This window comes from Podarcis muralis, chromosome 16 (genome assembly GCF_964188315.1).
Source record: "Podarcis muralis chromosome 16, rPodMur119.hap1.1, whole genome shotgun sequence".
Classification (NCBI taxonomy): domain Eukaryota; kingdom Metazoa; phylum Chordata; class Lepidosauria; order Squamata; family Lacertidae; genus Podarcis; species Podarcis muralis.
In genome coordinates this window covers 13822738-13842698 of record NC_135670.1, presented here as the reverse complement: position 1 = coordinate 13842698, position 19961 = coordinate 13822738, and the positions used below count along the sequence as shown (strand labels likewise).

The 19961-nt window shown below is 50.6% G+C and overlaps 1 protein-coding gene across 1 annotated transcript; it reads right to left on the bottom strand.

Annotated features, from left to right (window-relative positions):
* Positions 1–428: 428 nt before the first annotated feature.
* Positions 429–19547, bottom strand: SF3B2 (splicing factor 3b subunit 2). Its single transcript, XM_028709827.2, has 21 exons — positions 19353–19547; positions 17126–17172; positions 16722–16799; positions 15481–15729; positions 14560–14668; positions 13855–13940; positions 12452–12557; positions 11529–11617; positions 10093–10317; positions 9573–9707; positions 9148–9228; positions 7917–8144; positions 6740–6889; positions 6244–6333; positions 5105–5212; positions 4490–4597; positions 4201–4343; positions 3567–3668; positions 3170–3269; positions 1489–1674; positions 429–678 (listed from the first exon to the last, which is right to left on the bottom strand). Exons 1-21 carry the CDS (start codon positions 19471–19473, stop codon positions 607–609), a joined length of 2613 nt encoding a protein of 870 aa, XP_028565660.2. The 5' UTR covers positions 19474–19547; the 3' UTR covers positions 429–606.
* Between the last annotated feature and the right edge of the window lie 414 nt (positions 19548–19961).

The following is a 19961-nucleotide window of genomic DNA, read 5'->3' as shown; positions in this document are numbered from 1 at the left end:
AAGAGCAGCAGTACAAGAGCTCACCCATACTCATGCATTTTACCTTCCATGCTTTAAATGAGTGGAGAGGCAGGGGGAAGTTGGTGGCAGCCCTGGAAAGAGACAGCTTAAAGCTGGCAGGGTAGCTGAGTGCAAGGAATAAAGTGGCGGAGAGATAATGACTCAGTGTGGCACATCTGAATGCTGAGTCTGGAACGGGACTGGGGGCAAGGGATTGTCTTTCCGGAGGTATGAATTTGCAAATAAACAACTGACCTCCTGTTTCAAAGCACTGAGGGGCGGGGGGCCACAGACATGGAGCATACACATACACACCCCGCAAATTTCATGCTGAAGTTTACTTTCCTACCCACGGGACCTTGCAAAGGAAGACGCCCAAATCGCCAGAAATCATTTCACCCTCCTCCACCTAAGTAAACAAAGACCTCCAGAGAGCAACTCTGACTTTATTTACAAAATATTCCACATCTTTATCCAGACGGAAGACACGAGAACAACACGAGAGCCAGTGGGTGCAAAGGAGAAATGGAAGCGGGAGGGAGGGAGGGAGGGAGGGGATTAAAAATGAACGACAAACAGGAACCGCCGAGACATTTCGGAGCTGGGCTAGAACTTGAATTCCTTGTACTTCTTGGCTCCTGCCCTGGTGTCCTGGGGCTGTGCTTTCCGCTTCTTTTGCTGGAGGAGCAGAGAGGGCAGTCACAACATGCTGATAATGCCGGAGAATTTGATTCCACACCCCCCCCCACAAAAACCCCAATGCGAAAAGGCACATGTGCATGCCTGCACACACCCCTCCCCACCCGCTATGCAACTGCATCACCTCTCCCCAACTGCTGTGTGAACTCCACCCGTGCCCCCCCCCCTTCTTCCCTTAGGGCCCTGTAATCTCTTTTCCCCTCCTCTGCCTTTCCTTGGCTTCTTGCTACAAGTTTCTGACGGGGCCTGATGCTTTCGCTGTCCCCCTTCCATCCGCAACACCTGACACACAGACAGGCTCTCTTGGCCCCCACCTCCCTGCCAGCAACCCAGCCTCTGTCCCATCCCTGAACCCCGATTGAATTCCTCTCCCCAAAGCCACCCACAGCCCTTTCACCTCCTTCACAGCAGCCCCATTTTGTCATTCTAGGACAGGGTTTCCCAAACTTGGGTTTTCTGCTGTTTCAGGAATACAACTCCCATCATCCTTAGTGGTCATGGATGATGGGAACTGTAGTCCAAAAACAGCTGGAGACCCAAGTTTGGGAAACCCTGTTCTAGGACATCCCATGAGAGGGATAATAGGGAACCTGCTTGGCATGCAGAAGGGCTTGGGGTCAAACCCCAGCATCTCCTGCTTAAGATCAGATAGCGGGTGCCGGAAAAGGCCCTTCTCTCCCGCAGAGCCACTTCCAGAGTACACAGTGCTGGAGAGAGGCAGGCAAAGAGCCTGGCCTGTGGGAGCTCTCCATGGCTTGGCCAACTGTCCAGGCTGGCAAGTCCCCTCACCTTCTGCTTGGCAGCATGCTCAGCCACCATGTCGCTGAAGTCCTCCTTTTCCACCTGGGCTTGCTGCTCCCGCACGTGCTCCTCGTACTTCTGCGTCATGGCCATGGGGTCCAGCTCCAGCTCCTCAGGGGCCAAGGCCACCTCCACGCCCTGGATCTCTGGCCCGGGACCTTTGCGGCTCATCACCTGCAAGCAAACGCAGGGGAGGGAGGGAGGAGACAGCCAACAGCAGATACTGGTGTAAGGTGTTTGCGGGGTGGTTGGGTCACTATCTCTCGCCTCCCAAACCACATGCAAACACAGAGGGGTGTTGCAGGCAGCCCACCTCTCAGCTGCGGAAGCAGAGAGTTGCCTGCAAAAGCCTTGCTTTGGAATAAGTCCATCCACAGAGCTGCATCCACAGGAAGGCGGGCAAGCCAACACAGGGGACTCCCTAACTGAAGGTATCACTCAGGAGCAACTGCCCGATTCCTGTTCACATGTGGTTTGTGGACCAGCACTCGTTTGTCTCTCTTCGCACACACGCCATGTTGTGTGTGTGCATCCATACATCTCTCTCACTGAAGTCCCACTTTTCCACCTGCGACTCTGGTATCCAAGTAATTTCTGCTTCACAGGAGACCCGCTGAAATTAATGGACCTAAGTTGCCATCCATGTCAATGGGTCTACTCTGAAAGTAACTGTGTGTGTGTCTTACATGCAGAGAACCAAGCTCCACCAATGCAACGTTGTCCCTACGAACAATTCTTGAGGAGGTGGTCTGATCTCCCACTTCCTTTGATTTAACTCTCTTTTCAAGCAAGAAGGAACAGGAATTAAAACATTTGAAGCAAGGGTCCTTTAAGCTTAAAGTGACACATGTCTGTAAGGACCTACAAGGCAGTAATTTTAATTTATTATTATTTTTGTTCTCTTGCCCCTGCAGAGTGACGCAGTGGTCAAACTTTGCTCCAGGACAGTTGTTAACTTTCCTTCTCTCCGTCCCCAGCCTAGTATATCTGAAGCAGAAGCCAGGTGGCTGCCCCTCCAAGCCTGCTCTGCTCACCTATGCCTAAAACTGAATTTGCTTGCTTTAAGAACACATACACTGCACACCTTGTTCCAAAAATGGGTTTCAGGCCAGCGTACATACAAAATGAAAACCCACAAGGCAGCATTTGAAAGCATAAATCAATGGAACAAAAATAAAAAAATAAGGGGGGGGGGGAATGCAGCAGCCCAAGATGCCTGCGCATATTTTTAAAAAGTTTTTAACCATGAAGTCTACAGTGCTGGCTCCAGGTGTCCCTCAACTAAGAGAGCATTGCAGGGTTGAGGGGCCACCACAGAGTAGGCACTCTCTCTTGAAGAGTCAGCAGAATCCTCTCCTACAGGGAGAATGCACAGAAGGGTCTTGATGATCAACCTCTGATGTTTGAGGTAGTGTGTCTGCAGATACTGGGAATCACAATGGAGGGAGGCTGCTGCTGCATTCAGGTTCTGTTTTTAGGCTTGCAGGTGGCATCTTGCTGGCTACTGCAAGAACAGGACGGAGGACTAGATGAGCCTTTGGCCAGATCCTGCTGCCAGGCCCTTCCTACATCCTTAAAACACATGAGGTTGATATGGGAGGTGCTCCTTCAGCTATTTGGGCCCCAAACATCCTGCAGAAGGCAGAACTTAAAGCCAGCCTCTTCTTACCGTCGCCATGTCATAGATGTGAGTGGAGCCCATCATGGCCCCGCCGACTGTCGCAGTCCTCTTCTCTGGCAGAACGGTGAAGAGCTGGGGTGTCTCGCTGCTATTGAGGAGAACATGAGGGAGAGAGGAAACGCTCAGCATCATGGGAAAGGGCAGAGAGAAGGTGGATGGGCACAGATTAGCCAGGAAGAATCTTACCACACGTGGTGGAGACAAAGCTCTGGGCCAGTGCTAACAGGTTCTTCCACAAAGGAGGGGAACCTTTGGCTTGTGGGCCAATCGTGGCCTTCCAGGCTCCCCTGTTTGACCCATGATTTGAGCAAGCCACGCCCACCTGCTCCCAAAGCACCCAACAACCCCCGGGAGGCGGCTGAGGAAAGAAGAAGCCAACACTTACCCATCCATGGCCTCCTCGATCTTCTTCTTACGCAGTTCAATGAGTTCAGGCGTCTCCATGCCAGCGGGGACCGAGGAGAAGCCCCCAGGCGTGATCAGACCACTGGAGAAAGATCAGAAGGGGTGGTCAAAGGCCAAGCCAAATTCGACCAGCCATCCCCCTCCCATGAATGAACAAGCGATGGTCTCAAAACAACTCTAGTCCCAGAGATCCACTCTGTCTCTGCAGGGGTGTCTGTGTGTCCTGGGCAAGACGGGCCCAGCTCCTCCTCCACTAATGCCCATTTGCTTGCCCTTGGCCTCTGCCCGAGTCAACCTTCCATAAATAACCTTGGTGGCCTCCATAAGCTTTGGACTACAGCTCCCAATAACCCCAACCAGCGTGGCTTAGAGAAAAATGCAAGCTAAGTGGAGGAATGTGGTGCCACTTCCTCATCACCAGCGACAGAACCAGGGGGCGCAGGGCTGGTTGGGGGAGCAGTGGACCCTCTTGGCAGGGACGTGGGTGCCAGGCAGGTGCCCAGCAATGGCAGACACTGATACTTGCTCAGCGAAAGCATGGCAAGAGGGAGCATCAGGCACTTAAAATCAGAGATCTGTAGAGCCGGAAGGGACCCAGAATCACAGCTACTTGCCTGTCTGCTGGAGTGATGAAACCCGTCTCGTCTGGTTTCTCTTCATCACTCTCCTCGTCTTCTTCCTCCTCAGAGGATTCTTCATCGGAGGGCTCCAGTTCTCCCCACGGTGTCCGGTCGATCTCTTCCTCCTCTGTCTTGGTCTAATGGCGAGGGAGAGAAAACGTGATCCCGTCACCTCCCAGGCCAGTAGATCCAAACACAACACAGAGTAAGGGCTCTGGACAAGCGGTCAAACCCCACAGGCGGCGACCCTGGCCGCCAAGCAAGTGAGGCTCCCGGTGCCTACCTGGAATTCAGCCGCGTTGGTCCCAAAGACATCTCCGTAGAGGGGCTTCCCAGTCTCATCCACTGGGGGCTTTCCCCAGCCCCCAGCGTGGTACCCGAATGAGCATCCCTGGAGAAAAAAGGAGCGGGGGGGAGTCAGTCATTCAGCAGTGGACAGGAGGAGCTGTGAAGCATTCTGTGGGCTCCGCCCCCCCATCCCAAAGCTCGTGCGGTGTTACTTTGTGGTGTGAGGGACTTCCAAGCCCCAGCTTGGGTAGCTCAGTTGGTCAGAGCGTGGTGCTGATAATGCCAATGTTGCAGGTTTGATCCCTGTAAGGGATAGCTGCATATTGTTGCATTGAAGGGGGTTGGACTAGGCCAGGGTTTCTAGCTGTTTTTGGACTACAACTCCCATCATACTTAGCTAGCAGGACCAGTGGTCAGGGATGATGGGAATTGTAGTCTAAGAACAGCTGGAAACCCAAGTTTGGGAAACCCCGGACTAGGTGATCCTCAGGACCCCTTCCAACTATGACCCCTCATCAATACTCGCATACCATTTGGTGCCATTTGGCCATCTGTTTTCTAGCAAGTGAGAAAAAGCCAAGGTGGCAACGAAGGAAATGACTCTGCTCACCTCTGGGATCGGGGAATTCAAGCCCGGAATCTTCAGGTTGGGATAGGAGGGGGGCGGACCGTAGCGCTGCATGGCAATCAGCCAGGGAGGAGGGACTTTGTGTGCGTTCTTGTTGGCGGCGGGGAAGAAAAAAGACATTCATCAGTCACAGAAGCCTCTCCGCTTGCATTACCCTAACCCCCCAGCTCCCCTTCCCCGCTATTTCATGCACTCTGCTTTCCATTCTCACAGCCCTCCCCCTCCTCCCGCGGGGTTGCATTCAATGCTAGTCCTACTCAGAGAAGACCCCGGCTTCATCAATTTCAATCGGCCTATTCTGGGAAGGAAACAATCCACAATCTCCTACCCAAATACATGGCCCCAAATTTTATTACCTGTCAACAAAACGAAACCAGGAGACGCTAAGATCCTGAGGGGGTGGGATGTCTGAATAGTTAGGAAGTAAATAACACACTCAGTTCTGATAGTTCTACTCAGAGGAGGCCCACTGAAATTAATGTGCATGAGTAACACTGGGTCTATTAATGCTAGTATGTCTAGCACTATTATTATCATCATCATCATCATTATCATATTACCCCGCCCATCTGGCTGGGTTTTCCCAGCCACTCTGGGTGGCTTACAGAATATATAAAACATAACAAAGCAACAAACATTAAAAACTTCCCTATACAGGGCTGCCTTCAGATGCCTTCTGAAAGTTGTATAGTTCTTTATCTCCTTGACATCTGCAGGGAGGGTGTTCCACAGGGCAGGTGCCACTACCGAGAAGGCCCTCTTCCTGGTTCCCTGTAACTTCCCTTCTCGCAGTGAGGGAACCAACAAAAGACCCTCGGAGCTGGATCTCAGTGTCTGGGCTAAGTGATGGGGGTGGAGATGCTCCTTCAGGTATACTGGGCCAAGGCCGTTTAGGGTTTTAAAGTTGGGTGCAACCAGCTTAATTTACACTTCCTGAAAATAGCTTCACTCCTGAATTTGCTAAAATGGGGATCTGGAGGATGTAGGTGCCTCGGAAACCTGGTGAGCCGGCAGCCCGCATTCTGCCCACCTTTCCTCCAATTCCGCCTTCCATGAGAGCCTATCCTCATGTCAGCCCTGGTGGCTGGGAGGGCCACTGGGCTTAGCCTTCTGCCACTCACCGGCCCAACGGGCATGCCCAGCGCAATGCGCAACTCGTCGGACAGGTCCCCAGGCTTCTTCTCCTTCAGCCGCGTCTCAAACTCCTTACCCTGGCAGGGAAGAGGAGATGAAATCAGAAAGGGGTTGGGTCCTCCAAATGGCTTCCCTCCCTCCCTCCCTCCCTCCTACCCACCCAACCCTTTCCAGAGGGAAGACTTGTCCAGACAACATGGCGCCCCAGGGGGACTGGTGTTTGTTGGGGCTGGAGAGGTGGAAAACAGGGAAGCCGGGAGGGGGTGGTGTCAAACCAACTCAAGCCTTGTCCTTATCCTCCATCCCTGCAGAGTTCTACCAGGGCAGCGCTGCGATGCAGGAGCAGGGCAAGGCTGACAGCTGGTACCACCCGCTGAGCTGGCTCTAACTAAGGAGACAGGCAGGTGGGGGCTGGCAGAGGTCGGAGGGGCAGTGTCCCATTCGCCCTCATGGGCCTGCCTCCACCGAGGGCTCCTCTGCTACCTCGTAATACAGGTCGCCATGGATGGTCAGCTTGGGTTTGGTCTGCCACTTGAAGAAGGCGTCGTGCAGCTTCTGGTAATCGATATCGATTTTGCCCATCTTGGGACGAACTTTCTCCCTCATCTTGGACTTCATGGTCTTCTGCTCCTCCTAGGAGGCGGTGGAACAGGAAAGAAGTAGGTTACAAAACGGAGGCCTACATGTACCCTGTCTTTGCCAGGATGTATGAAATTTGGCCAAGGGTCGCAGGTCGCCCAAAGGCTACAGGGTAATGCCAGGTTTAACCATCTCCCTGAAACTGCTGGGAAATCTGGTTAGCACCAAGTTCAAAGTGTGCAGGCCACAATTCCAGGGAGATGTAGGCTTCAGCTTCCTAAGGATCTCACAGTGGTAGCCAATGTTTGTCGTATTCAAAACAGACTCACTGAAAGCAACCAACACGACCAATGGAGGCTGATTAATCTCAGTGGCTCTGCTTTAAGTAAAATTTCATTGGATACAACCCTCAGCTGCCGCCCAATGGCAGAGGCATCTAAAAGGGGCAGACAAGGATCCAGTTCACTGGCCAGATCTAGTTCCCCACTGCTAGAGTACAGTGGTACCTTGGTTTACAAACTTAGTCCGTTCTTAAAACAAGGCGTGCTGCTTTCCCATAACAGCGGGGGACTCAATTTACAAATGGAACACAACTCAACAGGAAGCGAAACATTATCCCAAGGCAAAGTTCACAAACCAAAACACCTACTTCCAGGTTTGCAGCGTTCTTAATCCAAGCTGTTCATAAACTAAGCTGTTCTTAAACCAAGGTACCACTGTACTGGGGTCATGGGTCCCCCTGCCCATTTTGCTGCCCAGTGTCAAAGAAAGGCCCCTGCCCAGCTCCCTGTGCAAAAGCAGACCAGGCGGGCAACAGGACGGCTTCCTCTCTGCCCCCGATGGCAGCTGGCTAGGTCAGGAGAGCGGCTCATGTGTGGCCCAGAGCTCTGTTCTGCAACTCCTTGCCCGAGGCAGCTACCCGCTCTGCCTAACAGTTGGGCTGGTCTTGTGCACACGCAGATGGTGCAAAAGCGAAGGGCAGTCTAAGCAACTCCCCCCCCCCCACAGCAAGCACTTGGACACTCCTGTGAATTTCAGGGCCCTGCCTGTGTTTTTGGAGGGGAGGGGGACACAGACTGACCTTTTCCTGCAGAGCCTCTCTCATCTCCTGGATGCCCGTGCGCTTGATGAACTCGGGGAGCTCAAAGGGCGGCTTCTCGATGCCCCTCTTGCCTTGCAGATATTTGCGTTTGAAGCACCAGTGCCGGGGGACAGGGACAGAGTTGCGCGTGGCCTTCAGGTGGACGAGCAGCTTGGGGTCCTGGGCTGTCACGTCGTGCATCTCCACCACGTCAGGACGGGCCACGAGCTGCGGGGAGGACAGGGCTGAATTGGGGCCAACTCTTCCTGCCCTGTCAAAGCGAACCCTTCCTATCTCGCCATGCAAGTTGCGCTTCTCACTCCCAACTCCACATGAGCACATGGTGTTAATCCCGCAGCAGAGGCAAGGCTGCACCTTGAGCCACAGCAGCCTCTCTAGATCCACAAATCACAGCCACTTAGGAGTAGTGACGTTAAATTCGCGAGAATAATCTTTTGCAGAATATTCTCAAGAATATTCTCGATTAATGAGAATATTAGAGAATTTTCATTTAAAATAAGAGAATATTCATTTAATGCATTGAAAATGATATAATAAGTCAATATACATGTTTATTCATGGGTAAACTTGTTCAGATGGCAACCAAAAACTGTACAGATACTTTTATTCAATGGGGCAATGCAGTGAGTTCACATTCTTTGATTTTTTGCACCAAACATGAAACTGAAAATTCAACGTGAATGACTCACGTTAAGCACTAAGCCTGCAACTAACCGTATATTTACCATCAACTTTGAATTCTAATTATGTCGTGTATGTATGAAATGTAGCATTTAAAGTAAAAGGAATAAAAAAAACAAAACCTCAGGTCCGCTACATGAGTGCGTTCTTTAAATGTGGGTTGTAAAACTGGTTCTTACATTAGAATTTAGTTTGTGGAGAATATTCTCCGGAGAATTTTCTCGAGAATATACTCCGGAGAATGTTCTCACCTCACCTCACCAGTCAGGAGACCCTTCACGTGTCACACACCATAGCTCCCGGAAGAGTTACATCTCTGTTTTGGGCCAGCTCTCAAATGCATCAGCAATAGGCAGAAATTGGGGGGCGGGCAGGAGGAAGGTGGAAGAACCAATGAGGGGACAGCCTCCTGGGATGGAAAGGCAGACTTCCAAATCCTTTTAAAGAGGGAATCAACTGTACCAGTGTCCCTCCCCCTGTTACCCTCCAAACAGACATGCACGTGCACACCACACACCAACAATCATACCTGTTTGAGCTCAGCCACCGTAAAGCGATTCATCCGCCGAAGCTTCTTCTTGGACAGTTTGGGAGCCTCTGGCTTCTTCTCCTGCACACAGTAGGGAGGGGGCAGTCCGTCATTTCCTCTTATTGTTAACTTGCACTTTATTTCAAGTACTGTGACTTCCACAGCACTCCCCCCCAACCCCCACCGTCCGCCTTGCAGACTCCCAAAAGCTCAAAAGGAAGGAGGAGCTGCGTGAAGGAAGGATTCCCCCCCCCGGGAACCTGACAGTCAGAGGCAGACTGCCTCTGAACTTGGAGGTTTCACTCTTCAGTAATTAAGGGACACCTGTCCATTTGCATCACGGGGTCTGGCAAGCAGTTCTTAGGAACCGAGGGTCCCAGGCAGGTGAGGAGAGAGAATTTCTGCCCACCCTGAGATGCACTCACCTGCTCATCATCTGAGCTGTCGTCACTGTCTTTCCTCTCTTCCTCAAAGCCCTTCTTCTTGGGGAGAGCTGAACTGGCCACCTTGTCTGCTTTCTCTGGTTCCTTCTCTTTGTCCTTTTTAACATCATCGGTCAGCTGTGGCAAGGGAAGAGCAAAAGGTGAGGCAGGGACTCCCCGTTCCTCCTTCTTAGAACTAAGCACACACACAGGGAATTTCCCCATAAAAAAGCAATTTCAATTTGTTACAGTCATATCCCATATACAGTGGTACCTCCGGTTGTGGATGGGATTCGTTCCGGAGGTCCAGCCGGATCCCAAGGTTTTCACAACTGGAGAGACCACTTCTGCGCACACACACGTGGCGGTAGAGTGCTTCTGCGCATGCGGCAAACCCCCGAAAAATACTTCCGGGTTTGCCGCTTACGCATTCCAAAGTTTTTGTAGCCAGAGGGATACATAAGCAGAGGTACCACTGTAAATGCAGGGGACGAGATCAGGAAATCCCAGGCCCTCCTCATACCTTGAATGCCTCAAAGATCCTCTTGAAGAAAATGAAGTTGGGGTCATAGATCTCTGGCTCCTCTGTGACATACTCAATTTCCACTGGGCCATCGCCCCCAGACTCCTCCCCACGCCCCTTGGCATCCTGGGAAGGTGGGCTCTCTTTCGGGGACGTGCCCTCCTGCTGCTGCTGCTGCTGCTGCTGTTTCTTCTTCTTCTTCCGGTTTCGCCGCTTGCGGTTTTTCTGTCAAGCAGACCAAATGCGCTTACTTAGATTTAACAAGATTTACATACTACTAAGCTGCTTAAAATAAGATACTAGTAAGAACCCACAAATAAAATAATTAGACTTAAAACAACCCAAATATACATAATAAAATTGTACGTCTGGGTAGGCTTGTCTAAACAAAAATGATTTTAGCAGGCGTCAATAATGGTACAACACTAATATCAATAAGCAGGGAGTTCCAGACAGTAAGTGTTGCCACACTATATTGGCATACTGCAGCAACTTTAATGTTTTGTTTTTTAACTTTCAGGATCAATTAGCCTCCTGAGGCCATTTAGAAGAAGTCAAACAAAAGTAAAATCACAAATTATTAATACTCAAGAAAGCATTAAAGCAGCAGCAGATAAAACAGCACCATAATGGAATCAAAAAGGTCTTGTGAGGGTCTCCTAAAGGCCAACAAGGAGGGTGTCAAATGCATTTCCCTTGGGGCAGACATCCCAAAGATACGGGGCCAACACAGGACACATTTCCTCTGATAGGGCAACATCACTGCCTCCAAGGCAGCCCAGTTCTTAGGAACCGGCTCTTTCTACCACCTGGGGGGAAACATCCTCTGCTCATGCTCTAAAGCAGCGGTTCTCAACCTGTGGGTCCCCAGATGTTGTTGGACTGCAACTCCCATTATCCCTGAGCTCTGGCCTTGCTAGCTAGGGGTGATGGGAGTTGTAGTTCAACAACATCTGGGGATCCACAGGTTGAGAAAGGCTGCTCTAAAGTCTCACTTGACTGACCCTTTCCCCACCCCCTTTTTATACAGCTGCCAGAACACACCACACATCGGTAAGCTTCTGCTCGCCTTAATAGGCCAGGACAGCTCAGCTTTGCAGAGGAGCCGAAGGCTTACAGAAAACGGAGGCTGCCACTGGCTGCAGTTCAGGGGTGGCCAACTTGCCCTGACCACTGGTCGTGTTAGCCAGAGCTGGCGGGAGTAGTTCAGAGGTGGCGAATCTGTGGCTCTCTACATTAGTGGTTCTTTAGCCTTTTGAGACTCCTTTGAGAATCTGATGAAAGCTATGGATCTCCCCCACCCCACAGAAAAATGCACATGAACACACACACACACACACAAAAGTTTGCATATGACATATTGCATTTGGTGGGGATTGTGCATGTGTGTGCCCCATTCACAGGCCTCCAGAGTTTTAAGACCCCTGCCTCCTCACCTCTTTCTTTGACAGAGCCAAAGCATCCTCTTCAGCATCTGAAGCGGAGATACCAGCCAACACCCTCAGGTCAGTCTCCATGTCATCATCTATGGAAAAGCACAAGTGTGAGCGAATGAGTAGCAAAGAAGATACAGGAAGCCAGGCCTAATAATCTCTTGCAGAAAGCATGCTTGCTGGCAAGTCCACCCCTCAGTCAGCCATGATCTGCCACAATCTGCTCTTCGGCTGCCTTTACTGCCATTCCGCAAAGTGCAGAAAGAAGGCACAGAATGTGATGTGGGTCTCAGAACCCAGCTTGAGAGGGCCCAGAGCGTGTGAGTCACAAGTTCAGTGGCCAGCTCCTACAGAGCGCTTGGCCTCCTCCAGTTGATGCGACATCACACATGCATGACGTGCTTCGGGACCCCTCAGTCTTGGGGCAACCTGACACCTCTGGTTAGAACTAAAATTTCAACTCCTATATTGGTCATGTGACCGCATGGAACACACACACAAGTTCACCTAGAGCAGGGCTAGAGAACCTCAGACCCAGGGGTTAAATGCAGCCCTCCAGACCTCTCTGCCGGGCCCTTGGGGCTCTCCATGGGCCACACCCACAACTGGCCTTGCTCCACAGCCTCGAGTGTTTCTGCCTGGCTGGAATGTGTCCTTGAACTCTGATAATGCTTCACATTTGCCTAAATGAAGGATCATAGAGTGGGATTTGTGAGTGCTTGCAGAAACCAGTCTACTGCGGGAAGTTAAAATTCACATTAGTTGTTCTGCCCCTTTTTGCCTCTGGCCCTGCCCACCACTGGCATGTGCCCCCGCCCCAGAAGGTTACCCAGGAGAGAATGCAACCCTTGGGCTGAAAAAGGTTCCACAGCCCTGACTGTGTGTCTCAATTTCAACTTTAACCTTTGCCTCAGGTGACCCAGTACCTGTAGCGCTTGGCACAGCTGTGAGCTCCTCCTGGCGAATCTCCTTCAGCTGGAGGATCTTCTCCAGGGCTTGAGGGATTTTGGGACCCACGCCGGACTCATCAACCTGGAAGGCGAAACAAAGTTTCTTAGACAAAAGTGGCCTCATTCTGTTTCCAAATGCAGATCTTTCAGCTTTTGTCTAATCCTGAGTTTGTTTTCATTCAAGCTGCGCCTCTCAAGAACACAGGCTGCACCAGGCAGCACACTCCCAGCACCGCCCATATCTGACTGCTTGAACCTTCCTCCCATCTGAAGCCAACCTAGGGCAAGAATGCCTATTCCCCAACTCACAACCTCCCACAAGATAGCCACCAACTTTGTTGTTGTTTAGTCGTGTCCGACTCTTTGTGACCCCATGGACCAGGCACTCCTGTCTTCCATTGCCTCCCGCAGTTTGGTCAAACTCATTTTAGTAGCTTCGAGAACACTGTCCAACCATCTCGTCCTCTACCATCCCCTTCTCTTTGTGCCCTCCATCTTTCCCAACATCAGGGTCTTTTCCAGGGAGTCTTCTCTTTTCATGAGGTTGCCAAAGTTTCAGGATCTGTCCTTCCAGGGAGCACTCAGGGCTGATTTCCTTGATCTTCTTGCAATCCATGGGACTCTCAAGAGTCTCCTCCAGCACCATAATTCAAAAGCATCAATTCTTCGGTGATCAGCCTTCTTTATGGTCCAGCTCTCACTTCCATACATCACTACTGGGAAAACCATAGCTTTAACTATACGGACCTTTGTCGGCAAGGAGATGTCTCTGCTTTTTAAGATGCTGTCTAGGTTTGTCATTGCTTTCCTCCCAAGAAGCAGGCATCTTTTAATTTCGTGGCTGCTGTCACCATCTGCAGTGATCATGGAGCCCAAGAAAGTGAAATCTCTCATTGCCTCCATTTCTTCCCCTTCTATTTGCCAGGAGGTGATGCGACCAGTGGCCATGATCTTCGGTTTTTTCTATGTTGAGCTTTCACCCTCATTAAAAGGTTCTTTAATTCCTCCTCACTTTCTGCCATCAAGGTTGTGTCATCTGGATGGCTTTAAAAGAGGATTAGGCAAATTCAGGGAGAAGAGGGCTATCAAAGGCTACTGGTCACAAAAGCTATGCTCTGTCTTCCATATTTGGAGGCAGCAATGCTTCTGAATACCAGTTGCTGGAAACCACAGGAGAGGAGAGGGTTCTTGTGTTTGGATCCTGCTTGCTGCTTTCCCATGGGCTGGCTGCTGGGAGGTCAGGATGCCGGACTAGACGGACCACTGCCCTGATCAAGCAGGCTCATCTTAACTCGCTCAATTTCTCCCGTTCCCCAAAGCAGTTTCCCTGCCACCCTGCCAAGCCTACCACCCCCCACATCTGCAACAACCAGTCTTACCTCACGGCTGTCCTCTCCAGGAGGAGGTGGGGGGCCACGGGGTCTTGGACCAGGTGGTCCAATGGGCGAGCCCACAGGGGGGTTCCCTAGGAAAAGATTGGCAAATGAACTCCCAACGGGAAAGCAAAGCAGCAACAGCCACCGTCAATGTGCCACCTCCCTACCTGTCAGAAGAATCTGCATACTTTGACATCACTTGAAAAGCTTTCACACCCATTCAGAACCCCAGAGTTAACATTTTGAGCTGTTATGGGGAGGGTTTCATTTTGATTCTCTCAAGATTCCCTGCCTGGCATTTTTAGCAAACAGCTTCAAAGATTTGCTATTCCTTCAGTTCAACAAGTTACTGTGCAAGCAATTTGGGGCCTGCTTTTCACTGAGAGGAGTACAGACTCAGAGGGATAACCCTTGCCAATACACCTCTTTTTAAGGTGAGCATAAATACTTATCTTCATAAATAAGAAAGGGGGAAAAAAGAAAGAAAGATAGATTCTGGGCTCCCCTCCCATGACACCATATAATATGCTGTTCCTTGAAATACGATTAAGTGGGAATGGATTCCTAACCAAAGAGTATGTGAATGACACAGAGTGAGTGAGGTCTGACACTCTTCCTCCCTGAATGATTCTGGCAGGACTGCCTGGCGCTGCTTGCCCTCTTTGCATAAATGGGCCAGAGTTCCCTCTCTGATGCAAAGGGACTTACCTCTTGGGAGCCCCTGAGGTCTTGGCCCCAAGTCTGGAGCAGCCCGAGGTACAGAGGGGGCCAGCTTAGACATCTCTTGCTGGCGCTCCTGTTCCATAAGGACAGCAGCCTGAGACGGGAAGAGAAACAACACAGATTCTAACATAGGAAGCTTTTTATAATAAATCACACAATTGATTCATCATGCTTAGGCATGTCTACATCGACTGATGTCTCCAGGATTTCAAACAGAATATAGTTATAAATTAGCCTCTTGCATATGTACCATAAGTATGTATACAAACTCAATGAGAGGTGTGAGTTTGCTTTTGCCATGTTACCTCATTTATATTAGGTCTAATTTGAGTCAAGCAAACTCTCATCTCCTCACCAACACAAAAAAGCCTTTTTCTTTTCTGATCTTTCATAATCTGTTGGAGTTGAAAAATCCCTGTTCACAACTGTGGAAGAATAGCCAATGCTTTTGCTCGCCTTTTGAAAATATATCTATCCATATTCTGCAAATAACTATAAATATTTTGATATTATACTATACACTTAAATGTTTCTTTGATTGTTCCTTAAATCTTCCCACTTGCCATTCTCTCCTGCCACATCCTTTGAGAACCACTGATCTAAAGGGAGAGGTGAGTAGGAACATTCAGTTCACAGTATAAAACAGGGATGGGACCCTCCAGCTGTTGTAGGACTACAGATCCCAACATCCATGACCACTGACCACAAGGGCTGGTGCTGATGGAGGCTGGAGTCCGACATCTGGAGGACCACAGGCTCCCCATCTCTGGTCTCACTCTTGCGCTCCCTCTCTCTCACACACAAACGCACAGGCTACAAACATGTTCTGCAGCACAGCAGAGTTCATGTTGCCGGGAGCTGCTGCATTACGAGACACAAACACAGAGGAACAGAGCAAGCCATTACCTGCTTGACCCTCTCCTCCTGCTGGATCAACATGGCTGCTTGCTGCTGAGCCAGCTTCAGCCGTTCTTCCTCAGGTAACACAGAGGGATCCACCGCCTGCATACGGAGAGGTGGGCCCAGGCCAGGGGGTGGAGGAGGCGGCCCCACCGCCATGGGGAAGTTGAGGCCCATGCCAGGGGGCGGAGGAGGCGGTGGTGGCTGCATTGGCGGCATCCCCATGGGAGGGGGTGGCAGAGGCATCCCGGGATGCTGCAAGACAAGAGAGAAGAAGGCAGCTGTGGGAGACGTTGGAAGCACGCTTGGCTCAGGTTTTTAAGGATTCCTGTGTGACACAACCACCCATGAACAGAATGACAAGAGGAGTTAAAGATCCAGATGTATGGGATGGGGGAGACCTCGCTTGGAAGCAGTATGTATGAAAAGATCTAAATGTCTTTGTGGCTCTCAAGCTGGACATGAGCCAGGAAGGTGATGCATCTGCTGAAAAAGCAAATACATTTTACGGCTACATGAACTCAAGCATAGCATTGTGGCAGGTTCCACGCTATTCTGCATTGGTCAGGCTGCATCAAGAGCAGGTGGGGGGAACCCTCTGGCCCTCCAGATGTTCCTAAACTACAACTCTTATCATCCCTGACCATTGGTGGGGCTGATGGGAGTTGTAGTTCAGCAACATCTGGCAGAAAAAGGGCTCCACATGTATGATCTAGACTAGAGAGTCCTATAGATGTCCATAGTTTTGGATGCAACATTTTAAGAGGTAATCTAACAAACTGAAGTGCAATCAGAAGAGGGTGATCTGAAGGGGGGCATCTGGGATATAATGTTTTGTGGGAGGAGGATTATTGCTTTGTTTTTGTTTTATTATGCACTTTGTGTTCTCATTTTGTAATTTTAAGTTGTGAATCACCCTGTGATCTTCAGATGAAGGGTAGTATACAAATTTAGTAATAATGATAATGATAATAATTGGTATGTCAAGTTTTAATTTTGATGTATAATTTCTGATCATATGTTTCAGTTTGACTACAACCAGTATTCAGTTGCCCTATTAAACTTGGGTCTTTCACAGCCCTGCTACCTGACATTTTTAAAACAAACATACCGGAGATGAACCTGAGAGTGAACCCAAGACCTGTTTCATTCAAAGCACATGGGCTGCCTCTGAGCTTATGGCCTCTCTTGAAGCCACTGAAGTCTCATAACAGCGGCCAAAGAGGTTTCCTGGATATATCACTCACCTGTCCTGGCATGGGGGGCAAACCCGGCTTATCTCCATCATCTCCTCGCAGAACTGGCCTGTTGAGCACTATCCCAGTCTGTAAAGAAGGAGATGGAACAGTAGTTGAGGCAACCATCAACATCATCGTAAAATTTATTGCCTGCCCCTCGCCACAAGGTCCCAGGGCATGTTACAAAGGACACCCATCTGCACTGTGAGAGAAAGAAGAGGGCATGGGAAGCAGGCATAGACAACAGCAGGGCCTTCTTCAGTCTGACTGCCCTCCCCATCCCCTGGCCAACTTTAAATGTTTGGGGGATGTTGGAGAGAGGGTACAAGCCAATCCTTCAGGCAGCTTAATGCATTCTTATCCTCAAGTGTTCTGGATGGTCACATTTGTAGCCACAAGGAATACGGTCTCACCTGAAGTGTGTAAGTCTGCAAGCGTTCTACCAGCTCCTCGCGGCCACCTGGAATGACAGAGAGACGTTGAGGGCATTCTGGGGTTACTCTATGTCACATGGGGTAAGATGACAGGATTGGAGTTTAGGGCCAACAGTCCTGCACCAACTCTCCTCAAGCTCATCTCTGACCACCCCCCCAACCATTCCCAACATCCTGACCATATTGTACCAACAAAACAACTCCCCCATCATCTTCCATTCACCTTCAATAGGGAAAATCCCCAGACTCTCACACATACCCTTCTTTCTGCAGGTCAAGAGCACAGCCTTGACATTATTAATTATAGCATCCAGGCATCCATTTCAACAGACAACACTGGGCTACATGGACAATAAACCATTACACAGGAAGCTCCTGCAGCCAACTGGAAGCCACGGAAGCCCCATTGGATGTTCAGCTTCCAAAAACAGTTCGCAAACTGGAACATTCACTTCTGAGTTTGCGGCATTCAGGAGCCAAAATGTTCGAGAACTAAGCTGTTCAAAAACCAAGGTACAACTGCACACAGAGATGAAGCCTGAATACAACTTCTCTGCTGTATTAGGCCCCCAAATCTGGTACTTGGCAAATACACTGTTCTCTTCACCTGCAGCCCCTGGAAAGCTGGATTTTGGTGTGGAGGGCCCAAGTCAACACTATTTCACATATGCCACAAATGTAAAAACTACAACCTGAACCTGAACCTCCTCTAACTACCCCACAAAGCAGGGTTGAGGAACTCAGACCCATGTGACCCTCTAGGCCTCTCTATCTGGCCCTTGTGATTCTCCCTAGGTCACTACCACTCTCCTTGGCCCTGCTCTAACCCTTCCTCCAGTTATTCTGCCTGGTTAAACTATGTTATTGAATGTCTCAATTGCCTGGAGTGAAGTACATATAGTGTAGTGCTTCAAGTGTAGGACTAGGGTCTGGGAAACCAAGCGTCAAATCACCATTCACCCTCCAAAGACACCCAACTTCCTGCTGTTCTCTGGCCCCAAGGATTCACTGCCAGCTTCATAGGTAAAGGTAAAGGTACCCCTGCCCGTACGGGCCAGTCTTGTCAGACTCTAGGGTTGTGCGCTCATCTCACTTAAGAGGCCGGGAGCCAGCGTTGTCCACAGACACTTCCGGGTCATGTGACCAGCGTGACATAGCTGCTCTGGCGAGCCTGCACCAGCGCAGCACACGGAACGCCGTTTACCTTCCCGCTATAAAGTGGTACCTATTTATCTACTTGCACTTAAGAGTGTTTTCAAACTGCTAGGTGGGCAGGAGCTGGGACCGAAGACGGGAGCTCACCCCGCCGCGGGGATTCGAACTGCCGACCATACGATCGGCAAGTCCTAGGCGCTGAGGTTTTACCCACAGCGCCACCCGCGTTCCCCAACCTCATCCACTAAAATCCCTTATTCTTCTCCCTCTCTTCCTGTTCCAATACATTTCTGCTCCCCTGCAATAATAACTCACTGATCTTGGAAGCCAAACTAACCAGCTCTAAAGTCTCTAATCCCACTATGGATACATAAAAGGAATTTTCAGAACAGGTAAACATCATCACACCAAATTATTTTGGAAATAACAACTCAGGCCTCACCTACATTACTCAACCCATAAAAGGTGTCCCCCCCCCTTTAAAAGTGCAGTCCATGAGGAACATACAAAGATGAACCACAACTCCATAGCAGAGCCCATGCTTTAAATGCAAAAATCTGACACTCAGCTCTACTTCCCCACTGTCACCAAAGCTCCTAAGAGCCCTTTCGCATCCTCCTCCCATTACTCCCTTCTTCCTAGAGTGTAGCTCAGCACTTCGCATGCACAAGACTCCAGGTTCAAATCCCCGGTGGCAAATGGTCAGAGCAGTTCAATACTGGGCCAATTGCGTGAACCAGCCTCAGCCTAACCTGTCTCACAGGGATGTTATAAGGATGAAATGGGGGGGGGGGGGGAGAGAACCATGTACGCCGCCTTGAGCTCCTTGGCGGGGGGGAAAGATGGGGTATAAATAAATGTGACAAAGCTGAAATAAATATAAGGCCACTGCCCCGTTCGCCCGCCCACTGCACCTTCCCCGCTCTCCTCCTGCTGCTTCCACACTACGAGGGTCCTTCCAGATCACGGCAAAGGCCTGCAGGATCCTGTTCCCCCCACCGGCAGGCTGTAAGCGCCCCCCCCCGCCCCGCCACAAGCAGGGCCTGCTCACCCTGCGTGGGAGCCCCGATCTCGGCCAGCTTGGCCTGCAGCTCGTTGGGGGACCAGGCCGCGTATCCTGGCAACGGCATCTCCCCTGCCTTGGGGGGCTCCGAATGCACCTCGGACGCCATCTTGCCTTTTCCCCGCCGCGCTCACGCGAACTCCGACAAGCGCACACAACGCAGAGCTCCCAGCTGAGACCGCGCGGCCACCATACGCGCTACGGTGGCGGCGCCTCCCGCCCAATCAGCGGCAGCTACGACAGAACGGCGCGGGCCCAATGAGGAAGCTTTGCGAGGGCGCAAGCCGCGGCGAGTATAGAGAAGCGGCCAATCACAGGACGGGGATGCCGCGTTCTATTCAGAAGCGGGAGGGTTAAATCGCGTTGGGTTCTGGGCTATGTAGTTTAGCTGAGCTTCGATGTCTCTAGTTGTGGCCTTTTTTATGTGTGTATGTTTCTGGCGCACTCAAAGCACAGCCTTTGATAATTTGAACGTTTAGTACCCTCTGCTTGCTCACTGGCCATATTTATTAAGTATCACACAGAGATTTCTGTCTTTTGTCCAAGGGTCTCAAGGCTGTAGTACACAACACACTGTTTTGAACGCATGACAGTATC

Bases quoted from the DNA above. Each gene is read 5' to 3' on its own strand.
- SF3B2 (XM_028709827.2), bottom strand. From the start codon at position 19,473: ATGGCGTCCGAGGTGCATTCGGAGCCCCCCAAGGCAGGGGAGATGCCG. The intron at 15,730-16,721 runs GTGAGTGATATA...CTTGTCTTGCAG, and splicing joins TGCCCCCCATGCCAGGACAG to CATCCCGGGATGCCTCTGCC. The intron at 9,708-10,092 runs GTATGAGGAGGG...CCCTTGCCACAG, and splicing joins GGATCTTTGAGGCATTCAAG to CTGACCGATGATGTTAAAAA.